General features: G+C 46.6%; 1 protein-coding gene across 1 annotated transcript in view; it reads left to right on the top strand.

Moving 5' to 3' along the window:
- Positions 1-15,164, top strand: part of LCT (lactase) — a 47,175-nt gene that overhangs the window by 25,484 nt on the left and 6,527 nt on the right. The window contains exons 7-12 of the mRNA XM_062186172.1: positions 3,581-4,226; positions 6,644-8,194; positions 8,852-9,120; positions 11,653-11,943; positions 12,274-12,472; positions 14,792-14,994. Of these exons, the coding sequence (XP_062042156.1) occupies positions 3,581-4,226; positions 6,644-8,194; positions 8,852-9,120; positions 11,653-11,943; positions 12,274-12,472; positions 14,792-14,994 (3,159 nt within the window). The remainder of the gene's footprint in view (positions 1-3,580; positions 4,227-6,643; positions 8,195-8,851; positions 9,121-11,652; positions 11,944-12,273; positions 12,473-14,791; positions 14,995-15,164) is intronic.

Below are 15,164 nucleotides of genomic sequence, written 5' to 3'. Positions count from 1 at the left end.
CCCAAACAGTGTTGAGCTCCCCTCTCTTGTTCCCTTCATTGACATTGACCTTGCTTTCATAGTTCAAGACCAGCACAAAAGAAATTGGGTCTCTTCCTAACATTCAGCGACATCTCCCTTTGTCTCTTAACTCTGAGTAGGCCGTATGCCTGTGCCTTAGCTCATCACTGGTTCTTGGCCAGGGACTATGCTGACTGGAGAAGTTGGTTTTCCAGAAGATGGTCAGGACCTTGCTTGAGCAGGAAGAGAATGCCATTCTGAGGACAAAATTTAAAATGGCTTAGTCTGGGGCTTCTAGGTGCACCCCCCCCTTTCTTCAGAGTCTCCTAGAAAACCCACCAGCTTTTTCTTGCAACATCCTTCAAGATAGACATATTGGTGTGGTTCCCTGTCACATTTAGAGTTCTGTTCTAAAAGTTGAGTACTTCCTGCATTCCATGCTGGGTGTTAAGAAGAGAAACTCAGCTATGCCCTTGATGTATTGCAAACTTTTAGGGGAGGTGATACTTATGCAAGTCATACAATTAGAGCACAACTCAAAATCTCCATTGTTAGGGTGAGCGGAATGCCATGAAAAAATGATTGAGTGCCAGCACTGTGGTATGGTAGGCTAAGCCTCCACCTGAGGCACCAGCATCTCATATGGACACCAGTTCTATTCCTGGCTGCTCCTTCTCTGATCCAGCTCTCTGCTATGGCCTGGGAAAGCAGTAGAAGATGGCCCAAGTGCTTTGGTCTGCAGACAGCTACCTACTTGTTGTGTCCTCATATGGTAAGGTGGGGAGAAGGGAGACACAGATGAGCAGAGTTCTCTTGTGTCTGTTCTTACAAGAACACTGACCATTGTGAGCGATACAGCCTCATGAACTCATGTAGAGCTAATTACTTCCCAGGTAGCAGCACATTGGATGTTAGGGCTTTATATGAATTTTGAGGTAGCATATGATTCAGTCCATAGCAACTATTTAAATGACTTTTTTTTTTTTTTTTGACAGGCAGAGTAGATAGTGAGAGAGAGAGAGACAGAGAGAAAGGTCTTCCTTTTTGCCATTGGTTCACCCTCCAATGGCCACTGCGGCCGGCTCATTGCGCTGATCCGAAGCCAGGAGCCAGATGCTTCTCCTGGTCTCCCATGCGGGTGCAGGGCCCAAGCACTTGGGCCATCCTCCACTGCCTTCCCGGGCCATAGCAGAGAGCTGGCCTGGAAGAGGGGCAACTAGGATAGAATCCGGCGCCCCAACCAGGACTAGAACCCGGTGTGCTGGCACCGCAAGGCAGAGGATTAGCCTGTTAAGCCACAGCGCCGGCCCATAGCAACTATTTAAAAAAAAAAAGATTTGTTTATTTATTTGAAAGGTAGAAGCACAGAAAGGGAGAGGGAGAAGCAGAGACAGAGGGAAAGAAATCTTCCTTATGCTGGTTTTCTCCTCAAATAGCCACAACATCCAAGGATGTGCCAGACTGAAGCCAGGAGCCAGGAACTTCATCTAGATCTCCCACATGAGTGCAAGGGACTAAACACTTGGGTCATATGTTGCTGCTTTTCCAGGCATATTAACCCAGAACTATATTAGAAGTGGAATAGCCAGGAATCAAACTGATGCCCATGTGGGATGTCAGCACTACAGGTTGCCCCTCAACCTGCTATGCCACAGTGCCAGCCCTGCATAGCAACCATTTAAGGAAAAATTTTGAGGAAACAATTTCTGTCATTCTACCAGTGTTTCTTTCCAGGCTAGGCTTCTCTGAAGTCATGGCACTGTCACAGTACACCTCAGCTTAGTGCTCTTTGTTTCGTTTACATCATATAATTAGCACTTTTCCACAATATTACATTGTGACAGTGACCATTTATGATGGTCGTCTAATATCCCATTGAGCTCCCAATCTGACACTGACGAGTGTAGAAGGGAAGCATTGCTGACTTTGGGAAAGGTGCACAGTTTGCCATTGAGTGTAGAACCTGGTTAAGTACTTAGGTTTGGGGCATGGGAAGCAGCCTAGAGTTTCAGTCTGTAGGGCATATTTTGATATGGAATTCTTCAAAAGTCAGTGTCATCATATTTAGATAATTAAAAGGAAAAAGGAAAGAACACTAAGATCCAGTAAGGTTGCCCCTGCACTCTAGGTTTCTGCTTGGTACAGTCCATACTCTAATTATGTAACCCTGTCATTCAAATCCCTCATCTGTAGCTGCTTGCAGACAAGGAAGGGGAAGTTAAGAGATCAGATGTTCCAAGTTTGTAAAACATGTTAGTGGCAAAGGCAGGCTTTAAATCTAGGCTTGTTACATTTCTGGATAGATCTCTTTTACCTACATTTTCCCATGATGCTCCAACAAGGGAAGCTGTTGACTTGTAAGATCATGAGGTAGGGGCCAGTGCTGTGGCACAGTAGGCTAAGCTCTGGCCTGTGGCTCCAGCATCATATTTGGGTGCCGGTTGATGTTCTGGCTGCTTCCTCTTCCAATCCAGCTGTCTGCTATGGCCTGGAAAATCAGTAGAAGATGGCCCACGGGTTTGGGCTCCTGCACCCACGTGGGAGACCCTGAAGAAGCTCCTGGCTTCGGATTGGCCCAGCTCCAGCCATTGGAGCCATTTGGGAAGTGAACCAGCAGATGGAAGACTTTTCTCTCTGTCTTTCCCTCCCTCTGTCTGTAACTCTACCTCTCAAGTAAATAAATAAATCTTAAAAAAGACCATGAGGTAAGTCTATGAGGAAATTTCTGGTTATGATTTTTCTTCCAGATTTCAATCAGTAGAAAGGATAAGTGGGCAAAAAAGAGTAGGCCTCTCCCTTGTATATTACTTAAAATATTCCTGTCCATGAACTAACTTGTCAGAAATTACTTAATAAGGACAGAGGCAGAAATGCATTGTGGGTGACAATAGCAGACCTGGAATCAGACTGCCTGGATTTTATATTCTCACTTTACTTATAACTATGAGCTTTGTAAAGTTTTAACACATTTCTGGGTCGTGTTCCCTCATCTGTAAAGTGTTAATAATAATTGTAATTTCCACATGAGGTGGTTGTGAGGATAAAAAATTCACTGAGCAGTAGGTGCTCAGTATGTGAGTTGTTGTTAATATGGTTGTTTTTGCTTTGTTGATGGTGTTGACTTTGTTGATGATGCTGATGTTGAATTGCTGATATTGTTGTCAACAGTGTTGTTGATTTATTGATATTGCTGACAGTTAATATTACTGACATTGCCATTGACTAGTTGATGTTGGTAGTGATATTGATGTTGACTTGTTGACATCAGTATTAAGCTCTTGATGGTGTTGACTTAGTGAACTTTTTTTTGACTTAGTGATCTTGTTATCTGTCTCACTTGTCGGGTAGTTGACTGGCTGACATTATTATTGAATTGTTGCTGTCACTGACTTGTTGATGACTTGATAATATTAGTTTTGACACTGACTTTGTTGCTGGTATCTTTACTGGCTTGTGGCTATTGTTGACATTGGTGTTCGCTTGATAACCTTGTTGCTGTTAACTTGTTATTGGCTTGTTAGTCTTGCTGTTGTCCTTGCTGTTGTTACTAAGCACTGTTTTCCTCCGTTCTTCCCACAAGGTGGCTCACTTGGTCCTGAAGGCCCACGCCAGGACTTGGCACCACTACAACAGCCACCATCGCCCACAGCAGCAGGGCCGTGTGGGCATTGTGCTGAACTCAGACTGGGCAGAACCCCTGTCTCCAGAGCGTCCTGAGGACCTTGCAGCCTCTGAGCGCTTCTTGCACTTCATGCTGGGCTGGTTTGCACACCCCATCTTTGTGGATGGGGACTACCCAGCCACCATGAAGGCTCAGCTCCAGCAAATGGGTAAACAGTGCCCTAGTCCTGTCGCACAGCTCCCGGAGTTCACCGACACAGAGAAGCAGCTCTTAAAAGGCTCTGCTGATTTTCTGGGTTTGTCTCATTACACGTCGCGCCTCATCAGCAAGGCCCCAGAAGACAGCTGCATCCCCAGCTATGATACCATCGGAGGCTTCTCCCAACACACGGACCCTGCATGGCCCCAGACTTCGTCTCCTTGGATTTGCGTGGTGCCCTGGGGTATAAGGAAACTGTTGCAGTTTGTATCCTTGGAATACACCAAAGGAAAAGTTCCAATCTACCTGGCTGGGAATGGCATGCCCATAGGGGAGAGTGAAAATCTCCTCAATGATTCCTTGAGAGTAGACTACTTCAATCAGTACATCAATGAGGTGCTCAAGGGTAAGAACAGTGCATCTGCTGGTGATTGGAAGGTGGGTGGTACTTCTCCTCCAAGTCTTCAGAGATTTGTTTAGTGGGAAATGGAGACAAAAAGACAATATTAGCATTAACAGTGGGGAGTCCCTTGCCTGATCCTCCTAATTTTCTTTTCCAAAGTCTCTCTTCCTTTATTTCATGTTTGTATTCCCTAGAATATCTTCCATCTACATCTGCTCATCCAAGTCCTATCCAGCCATCAAGCTTCATCATTTTCAGTTAATTTATTTAGAAAATATTTATTGATTGCTTATTTTCCATACATTGTGCAAAACTATGGAGGTACAGTATTCACACAATATTCAAACAATATTCCTTTACATAGGGAACTCAATCTACAAAACATGAGAATTGAAATATAGAGTGATACAGACATACAGTTTGACATTAGGTTACTTAGCAAGGGACTCCATCACCCATTGCTCTAACCTCACCGATCTCCATCTCTTTTAATAAGATATAAAGTCTCCAACCCATGTCCTTCATTTTAACCCAACTGATCCATACCTGCAGTCCCATTATTACCTAACATATTGTATCTATGCCTTTTTATCCCAAGTGAAAAAGGATGGCAACTAGGTTTCATCTCACAGGTGGGTGTTAAACAGTCAGTAGTGAATGGCAGCCGTTTGCCTAGAAGGCTGTGTTGTTTCAAGGCCTTGTCTAAATTCCAAGAAAATAGTTGATAAGAGATGCCTGCCTGCTCTGGACACGGTGGTAAGGAAAGGAAACCCACCTGCCACTGTTCCTGAGGTCAGACACCCCCTCCATCCTCCACCTGTACTCTTGTCAACTTCAGTTACAACTCCGTAATCTTCATAACCTTGGAATTCCTTTAAGACATTATCTCACGTGATCCTCAGAACAGCCTCAAGCAGTAAATAAAGGGCACATGCTATCCTCCTGGACAACTGTAAAATGGAAGTACTGAGAGTTTGAGTGACACACCCACACACGCACCAGGAGGGGGCCCAGAGGCCTTTCTGTTTCCGGCCCAGTTCTCCATTCCACCCACTGAGCTGTGATAATTTTATTCATTTTTTATCCCCAGAGCCTAGCATGGTCCTGAGATAAAGTAAGTGCTCATTAACTTATCTAGTGGCCAGCGCCGCAGCTCAATAGGCTAATCCTCCACCTTGCGGCGCCGGCACACCGGGTTCTAGTCCTGGTCGGGGCACTAGATTCTGTCCCAGTTGCCCCTCTTCCAGGCCAGCTCTCTGCTGTGGCCAGGGAGTGCAGTGGAGGATGGCTCAAGTGCTTGGGCCCTGAACCCCATGGGAGACCAGGAGAAGCACCTGGCTCCGGGCTTCGGATCAGCGCGGCGGCCATTGGAGGGTGAACCAACGGCAAAGGAAGACCTTTCTCTCTGTCTCTCTCTCTCTGACTGTCCACTCTGCCTGTCAAAAAACAAAAACAAAACAAAACAAAACTTATCTAGTGAATCAATGGGCAACTTTACCTATCTCTTATACAATGTTTGTTGAGAGATTTATAGTCTGATAAAATTAATTCTTCATCCTTTCCTGGCTCTAAGCTGGAGCCTTCAGTAATTGCCTATTGCTTTGGTTCTTGGCTGAATGACTGGACTGTTGTGTGGCAAATCAGAGGTGAAGCAGGTGTATTAGTTTCTTGGGGATGTTGTAACAAAATACCACAGACTTGGCAGTTTAGAACAACAGAAATTTAACATATTTCTTTCTTTTTTAAGAAATTATTCATTTTTTAAAAGATTTATTTATTTGAAAGGCAGAGATAGAGACAGAGAGTGTTCTTACATTTGCTGGTTCACTTCCCATATGGCCACAATGGCTGTAGCTGAGCCAATCTGATGCCAGCAGCCAGGATTCTCTTCTGGATCACCAAAATGAGTTTGGGGGCCCAAGCATTTCAGCCATCCTCTACTGCTTTCCCTGGCCATTAGCAGGGAGCTGAATGGGAAGTGCAGCAACCGGGATTCAAAGCACCTCCCATATAGGATGCCAGCCCTGCAGGCAGCAGCTTAACCTGCTACACCACAACGCTGGCCCCGCCTTTCTTTTTAAGCATGGAATGTGTCATTTTATGTCAGCATTACCAGCTGTAAACAAGTAACAGCAAAAGCATGTTATTTAAAAAAAAAAAAAAACAGACTAAGTGACTTATGTAGCTTATATGAAATAAAGGCACCAAGGAGAAAGCACATTCTCTCTAGAACTACTTTCAGGACAAGCATGCTCCTTTGGATTGAGATATAGAGCCCTAGAAGTGGACTAACGCTTTATGGATGTATTTTTGAGAAAGAAAGGGTAAGATTTGGGGGCAATCCAAGTCACTTCAAACTGTCATGTGAAAAGGAAAACTTTGAGAAAGCAGCAAAAGTAATGGAGATTTGCTCTTCTCAGCTATCAAGGAGGACTCAGTGGATGTTCGTTCTTACATTGCTCGTTCCCTCATTGATGGCTTTGAAGGCCCTGCCGGCTACAGCCAGAGATTCGGGCTATACCATGTCAATTTCAACAAGAGCAGCAAGCCCAGAACTCCCAGGAAATCTGCCTTCCTTCTCACCAGCATCATTGAAAAGAATGGTTTCCTCACCAAGGCAGTACAGCCACCACTGCCACCTAACGCAGCACACTTGCCTTCCAAACCCAGAGCCTCGTCCCTCCCATCAGAGGTGCCCTCCAAGGCTAAAGTGGTTTGGGAGAAGTTCTCCAGCCAGACCAAGTTTGAAAGAGACTTGTTCTATCACGGTACCTTCCGGGATGACTTCCTGTGGGGTGTGTCCTCTTCAGCGTATCAGATTGAAGGAGCTTGGGATGCTGATGGCAAAGGGCCCAGCATTTGGGATAACTTTACTCACACCCCAGGGAACGGTGTGACGGACAGCTCCACAGGAGACATCGCCTGCGACAGCTACAACCAACTGGATGCTGATCTGAATGTGCTTCGAGCTTTGAAGGTGAAAGCCTATCGGTTCTCTCTCTCCTGGTCTCGCATTTTCCCAACCGGGACAAACAGTTCTATCAATAGTCATGGTGTTGATTATTACAACAGGCTGATCGATGGCTTGCTGGCAAGCAGTATCTTTCCCATGGTGACACTGTTTCACTGGGACCTGCCCCAGGCCCTCCAGGATATAGGAGGCTGGGAGAATCCTTCCTTGATTGATCTGTTTGACAGCTATGCAGACTATTGTTTCCGGACGTTTGGGGACAGAGTCAAGTTCTGGATCACCTTTAATGAGCCCACGTACTATTCATGGTGGAGTTACGGCTCTGGGACCTTTCCCCCAAATGTGAATGACCCAGGCTGGGCACCTTATAGGATCAGCCATGCCCTCATCAAAGCTCATGCCCGAGTCTATCACACGTATGATGAGAAATACAGGCAGAATCAGAACGGGGTCATCTCATTGAGTCTTGTCGCAGAATGGGCAGAACCCAAGTCACCGGATGTCCTAAGAGACGTGGAAGCAGCTGACAGAAAGATGCAGTTCACCCTGGGCTGGTACGCCCACCCCATTTTTAAAACTGGAGACTATCCCGATGCCATGAAGTGGAAAGTGGGCAACAGGAGTGAACTCCAACACTTAGCCATGTCCCGCCTGCCAAGCTTCACTGAGGAAGAGAAGAGCTACATTAGGGGTACAGCTGACGTCTTCTGCCTCAACTCCTATTCCTCCAAAATTGTACAGCATAAGACACCCGCGCTCAACCCACCCTCCTACGAAGATGACCAGGAATTGGCTGAGGAGGAGGACACATCATGGCCTACCACGGCAATGAACAGAGCTGCGTCCTTTGGAATACGGAGACTCCTGAATTGGATCAAGGAAGAATATGGAGACATCCCCATTTACATCACAGAAAACGGGGTAGGCCTGACAAATCCAAGACTGGAGGATATTGACAGGATATTTTACTACAAAACCTACATCAATGAAGCTTTGAAAGGTATGTGAGGTCTTGATCTTCCTTACAAAATCTTCCCGCATTCCATATGTCATGTGTTTGGTCTGGCAGGGTGATTTACAAACCATTGACCATTCTAACTTTTGTCCTCTAACCTCAAAACACTTTGCTTTTCTTGGGCTTTCACCTGCTTGGGAAGCTTTTAAAACACTGTGGTCGTCTCGGCAGAGAGAGCACAAATGTACAGCACAGAGTCCCCACAAGACCATTTTTGTGAGTCTGCTCACTCATTCTTGAGCTACTACCATGTGACATGTTCTGGTTTAGTGTTAGAGATAAAGCATGGAACTGATATTCTAGTGGTTTCCATGTACCTTTGAAAAAGCCACTGTTCTCTGATTTGTGCCTCTGTGCTTAACCTCTGAAACAGGCTGAGTTCCTTGAACTTCAGACATATCTCCACCTAATAGAATTTGATTTTGTGAAGATTAGTCATTAATACTTGCTGTGGGCTTGTCAGAGATGGCAAAAAGTAAGATCAAAAAGATGATCTGTTCTTCTCAGGGCATAGGCTCCTTTGTGTACAAGTTGACTGTTTAGAACCACTGTTTGAGTGAAGGAGCCAGTCTTGCCTGGGCTTCTTGGGGTTCTTGCCTCCTGGGTTAAAACTCTGCTTTGCTCCCCTTGGAATGTTCCCAGCCTACAGGCTCGATGGTGTCAACCTTCGAGGATATTCTGCCTGGTCTCTGATGGACAACTTTGAGTGGCTTCGAGGCTACACAGTCAAGTTTGGACTGTATCATGTTGACTTTGAGAATGCGAACAGGCCTCGCACAGCAAGAATCTCAGCCGGTTACTACACAGAACTCATTACCAACAACGGCATGCCACTGCCCAGTGAGGATGAGTTTGTGTATGGACAGTTTCCTGAGGGCTTCGTCTGGAGTGCAGCTACTTCTGCCTATCAGGTGAGGAGTTCAGGGAGGTGCACACCCCATACTGCACAGCTGCCATGCACTGGGGCTGGGCTTGGTGCTGTGGAAGGCAGGCACAAAAGTAGGGTTTTTCAATAACTCTTGCAAGGGAGTCCTATGCCGTGGGGATCCCAGTCAACACAGTTAGGTGAACTGTGCTGAGATACACTTGTAGGGCCAGGTGGAACAGGTGAAGCCTGGGCAGAAACACAAGGGCAAAGACACACAAATAGGAACAATATCCATGGACACCTTGATTTCTCTTTCCAAGCAGGAAGTTCACTCAAATTGCATCGAAATGTTAGTCTGGACTTTTTATGATGCCCTATAACTTCAGATTGTTAAGTTATTTATACCAAGTGATCCACTAATACAAAAAATAACAATGATTTCTTTTTTTCCTAGAAAATTGAAAGATTAAAAGCAAAGAGTGACTTGCATGGCAAGGAGCAGTGGGGCCCTTTGTCCATCTCCCACCTCCATTTATCTTTGCTGATAGAGGAGCTGGTTGTGTATGCTCCTGGATCCAGGGCAGGGCCAGTGGTGGGAGCTGAACTGAGTCTGGGTTCTCAGCCCACAGGTTTCTCCCTGATGAATATGCAGTACCTACTCCCAGACATCCACACCAGCAGATTATAATGAAAGTCTCATATGAAATTCTGCTACATACACATATTTGTTAACTGAAATCAGTTAACAATAAAACATAAATACTTTCAATGTATCATATTCTCTGGGTTCCTGAAAATCCCAGTGCTTGGTCATCTTGGATGCTTTCCAAATACCTTGTGGGAAACATTCACTTGAAGCAAACACCAAGATGTCAGAGGTGGGATTCTGCTTATCAGGCAAACAGAATCTTCAGTGGCCCAGCTTCTCAGCTGCAGTCTGACTGATGTTTTGGATGGATCGCTCTGTTGCAGGGTCTGTCCTGTGCTCTGTAGGATGTTAAGCAGCATCCTTCGTTTGTATCCACCAATGCCAGTGGACTCTTCCCCCAGGTGCAGCAACTAAAAATATCTCCAGACATTGCCAAGTGTCCCCATGGGAAAAAAATGACCCAGGGTCAAAACCACTGCTCTGGGGCTAACGCTGTAGCATAGTGGGTTAAGTCGCCACCTGCAGTGCTTGCATCCCATATGAGTGGTGGTTCCAGTGCTAGTTGTTCCACTTTTGATCCGGCTCCCTGCTAATGTGCCTGGGAAAGTAGTGGAGAATAGCCCAAGTCTTTGGACCCTTGCAAACACATGAAGGACTGGGATGAGGCTCCTGGCTCCTGGCTCCTGGCTCTGATCTGGCCCTGCCCCAGCCACTGGAACTATTTGGGGAATGAACCATCAGGTGGAAGGACTCTATATACCTCTGTCTTTCCCACTCTGTAATTCCACTTTTCAAATAAGTAAATAAAAATCTTAAAAAAAAAAAAAACCTGCTCCATAGGTTTCTGGCTGGACACAAGAATAATTAGGGATTTTTCTAGGGTATATGCTGTAGACCTTCCTGGATTCTTATGTTTTTAAATATTTATTTACTTATGTTTTTGAAAGAGCTACAGATAATGAGAGTAAGAAAGAAAGATATCTTCCATCTGCAAATGGCCTAAACATCCAGGGCTGGGCCAGGATAAAGCGAGGAGCCCAGAACTCCATCCAGGCCGCCCATGTGGGTGGCAGGGACACAAGTATTTGGGCCATCATCTGCTGCCTCAGGATACACATTAGCAGAAGTTTGGATTGGAACTGGGGATGTCAAGACTTGAACCTGCACTCTGATATAGGAGGCAACATTGCAGGAAGTGACCTAACCTGCTGTATCACCACACCAACCCCCAAATCAGCAACTTTTGTCATTAGTCCTGGATCCTTTTGACTGAGAATGGCCTTTAGAAGCCAAAATCTGGGTACTGTTATCACCACACTGTGGTGTCAGTACTTCCAGTCCCCTCAAGTGGCAGAGTTAGGAAATTGCATGTACACAGACACACATACACACACACTTACATATTTCTACACCCACCCATATCTCTATGAATATTAAAAACCAGATATTCACACTGATACTTCCAGTTCCATTCCAACTCTACAGGGTTAAATGTAACCTTCCCATCTTCGCCATTTGCATCTCCTTTCTCCAGTTGTGAAAAATATGGCAGCTAATGTCCTCACTATGGTCAGTTATTTCTCAATTTGCATCTGAGCATTACGGGGGGTGAGGGTCAGGACAAGGACTTGTGTATTCAAATCTTTAGTGAGCATCCACTAAACACAAGGCACTGCTCAGTGTATCGCTGGGACAGCAGGATGAAAGACAAAAACTTAGACACTCACAACAGCAAATTGTGATGTAATGTAGGTGCAGGTGTACAGAAAGCTAGAGGAGTTCAGAAATCAGAGGGGTGGCGAGAGAAGGCTCCTGAGGAGGTGAGGCTGGGAAACATCCTGTCTTGGCACTCACAGGTAGACAGAAAGGAGTCTCTGAGGGTTTGACTGAGACTGAATTCAGCCATGTCTTTCTTGTCATGGTGAGATCGAAGGTGCATGGAGAGCAGATGGCAAAAGCCTTAGTATCTGGGACACGTTTACTCACACACGGCTGAGGATTGAGAACGATGACATCGCAGATGTGGCCTGTGACAGTTACCACAAGATCTCTGAGGACGTGGTCACCCTGCAGAACCTGGCCGTAACCCACTACCGCTTTTCCATCTCCTGGTCTCGCATCCTCCCTGACGGAACCACCAACTACATCAACGAAGCAGGCCTGAACTACTACGTGCGGCTCATTGACGCGCTTCTGGCCGCCAACATCAAGCCCCAGGTGAGGGAGGGCCCTGGCCTGGCCCCGGTGAAGTCCACAAGCAGAGGCTGTGGGACAGGAGCACATTTACACTGAAAGCAAAACACTGTTTTCAAACTTAATTCTTGAATTGCCACTAAATTCACATGGTGCAGAATTTTACAAACATCCAAGACGTTTGTTCTCCACCCTGACCTGTTCCCCTCCTTAGAAGTAACTTACCCTGCCTCTTCCTGCTACTCAAGAAAAGTCTGAGCCTTTGTCTCATAATTAATCCTCAGTTTTAGCAGATGTTTGTGCTTCCCATAGAAGGCACAATGAATGGAACTGTGGCTCTGGCTTTTTTCACAGGTGACCCTGTACCACTGGGACCTGCCCCAGGCGCTCCAGGATGTTGGAGGCTGGGAGAATGAGACCATTGTGCAGCGGTTCAGGGAGTATGCAGATGTGCTGTTCCAGAGGCTGGGAGACAAGGTGAAGTTTTGGATCACGCTGAATGAGCCTTATGTCATTGCCAACCAGGGCTATGGCTACGGGGTATCAGCCCCAGGTAAGAGAGTCAGGCCTGACTTATCAGCTCTTAGTATCTTGAAGAAATAAATCTAGGTGGTATGGAAGGAGGTGGCCAAGAAAGCCCCATGGCAGAGCCTCCCACACCCTGCCTCTTGCTCAAGGCTTTGGATGTTCCACCCTGACACATTTGCTAAGCGTGAGTTTCGCATCTCAGATCCTCAGGAGGACTTCATTCCTTTGCTTTGTGACTCTGACCTGCTCAGGTGGGAAGCTCTGTGAGCTCGGGGACCTGGATGAATCCGTGTAGGAAAGGAAAATTCATGTAGGAAAGGACAGTTTGTCAGGCTGTACAGGTCCACAGCCTGTGTTCCTAACTCCCAAATCCTAAAGGTAACAGTGATTGACTTGGCTGAGCTGAGCACACTGAATGGCCATGAAGCCTGACTTGAACCAACACGAGGCTGTGCAGGGCCTGTCTCCCCTGTGGCGTGGATGAAGCTATTGCACTAAGGCCTGCTGCAGAGATAAGTGTGGGCTTCACCCTGGAGAGTTGTGTGGTCCCTGTTGGGATGATGCCTACCATTTGCTATGATATGGAACTTACCACTTTTCCAAAGTACAAAACTGTTAAATTCCAATATACATTGACTATAAGAGCTCTTTTTTTATTTAAAAAGTGGATTTTAATATTTATCATTTGAAAAGTTAATTTTTGGCCGGCGCCGTGGCTTAACAGGCTAATCCTCCGCCTTGCGGCGCCAGCACACCAGGTTCTAGTCCCGGTCGGGGTGCCGGATTCTATCCCGGTTGCCCCTCTTCCAGGCCAGCTCTCTGCTATGGCCCGGGAAGGCAGTGGAGGATGGCCCAAGTGCTTGGGCCCTGCACCCACATGGGAGACCAGGAGAAGCACCTGGCTCCTGGCTTCGGATCAGCACGATGCGCCGGCCGCAGCGGCCATTGGAGAGTGAACCAACGGCAAAAAGGAAGACCCTTCTCTCTGTCTCTCTCTCACTATCCACTCTGCCTGTCCAAAAAAAAAAAAAAAAAAAGTTAATTTTTAATAAAGATTTTATTTACTTGAGAGTCAAGTTACAGACAGTGAGAGGGACAGAAAGGTCTTCAATCTGCTATTTCACTCTTCAATTGGCTGCAATGGCTAGAGCTGAGCAGATCCAAAGCCAGAAGCAAGGAGCTTTTTCCAGGTCTCCCACACAGCTGCAGGGGCCCAAGGACTTGGGCCATCTTCCACTGCTTTTCCAGGCCATAGCAGAGAGCTGGATTGGAAGAGGAGCATCCAGGACTCGAACCAACACCCATATGGGATGCCGGCACTGCAGGCTGAGAATTAACCTCTTATGCCACAGCGCCAGCCCTGAAATTTTCATTTAATTTGAAAGGCAGAGAGAAAGAGACAAAGATTTCCTATCCACTGGATCACTCTCCATTTGTCTGCAGTACCAGGGCTGGCTAGTTCAAAGGCGGAGTCCAGAACTCAGTCTAGGTCTGCTGTATTTTGAACTAATTGATGCCTACCAGGGTGCCCATTAGCAGGAAGCTGGATTTGTGAGCAGAGTTGGGACTTAAATCCAGACACTCCCATTAGGGATGTGGCCATCCCAGGAGACATCTAACCTGCTGGGCCAAATGCCCACCCCACCATAAGTGCTCTGAAAGGCATTATGGAGCTGTCTTTGCCCCTTGAGAACCATCTGGCTTCCCTTTTCTCTAGCTCTGAGCTTTAGGAGAGTAGATTGGTGTTCAGACACAGGGTTCCCCAGGATCATGGTAAAAGCTGACTGAGCCCAGGGAAATGGGCCTTGCACCATCATCCGACGCATTTCCTGCCAGTCCTGGGGTGGTGCCTCAGTTTACCACTCCTTCAGCATGGGAGGGGTGGCCTCTGTCGCAGCATTGCTCTCCTAGACTCTCGGTGTCATCTGCTTGCCTCAGCTGTGTGCTCCAACCCCAGCTCACCGTGGCCCCCAGGTGTTCCAGGTTGCCAACTCCTGAGGCACACTGGTGCAGGTATTTTGCCCGAGAGGGATGAGCCACATTTGGGAAGAAGAGAATAGATACCAGCATTTATCAACGGCCTTCTCTCTGTAGACATACACACTGTTTCATTTCCTTCTCACAAGCATTCTCTTCATGCTTTCACTGAGGAAGAACCTGGAAGGTTGAGTTACTCACCCAAAGTCACAAGCCAGCTAGCAAGAGGTAGAGCTAGGATTTCAACTCCACTCTTCTAATGCCAAAACCTGCACTCTTTCTCTGACACACAGGACCCCTCTGAGGCAGGGAACTGTAACACCTGTCCCTATGCACTGTCTGTTGACATCCGTGTGTGTGTTTCCAGGGATCTCCTTTAGGCCTGGCACTGCTCCCTACATTGTTGGCCACAACTTAATAAAGGCTCACGCTGAGGCCTGGCATCTGTACAATGACGTGTACCGGGCCAGCCAAGGAGGTGTGATTTCCATCACCATCAGCAGTGACTGGGCTGAGCCCAGGGACCCCTCCAACCAAGAGGACGTGGAGGCAGCCAAGAGATATGTTCAGGTCTGGTTTTCCTTTGGGCATTTTTCTTATGTCTGTTCCCCCCTCCTGTCATATCTAATAGAAATAGGTTGTGAAGCAGATATTTAGGATTCTGTGATTTTTGTGAGCTGAGGAAAATCACATTGCCTTGGTTTTTTTAAATCTGTGAACTAGAGATGCTCTAGCCACAT

This window comes from Lepus europaeus, chromosome 1 (genome assembly GCF_033115175.1).
Source record: "Lepus europaeus isolate LE1 chromosome 1, mLepTim1.pri, whole genome shotgun sequence".
NCBI classification, from domain to species: Eukaryota; Metazoa; Chordata; class Mammalia; order Lagomorpha; family Leporidae; genus Lepus; species Lepus europaeus.
Note: the sequence above shows the minus strand (reverse complement) of the source record. Positions and strands in the feature narration are given on the sequence as shown.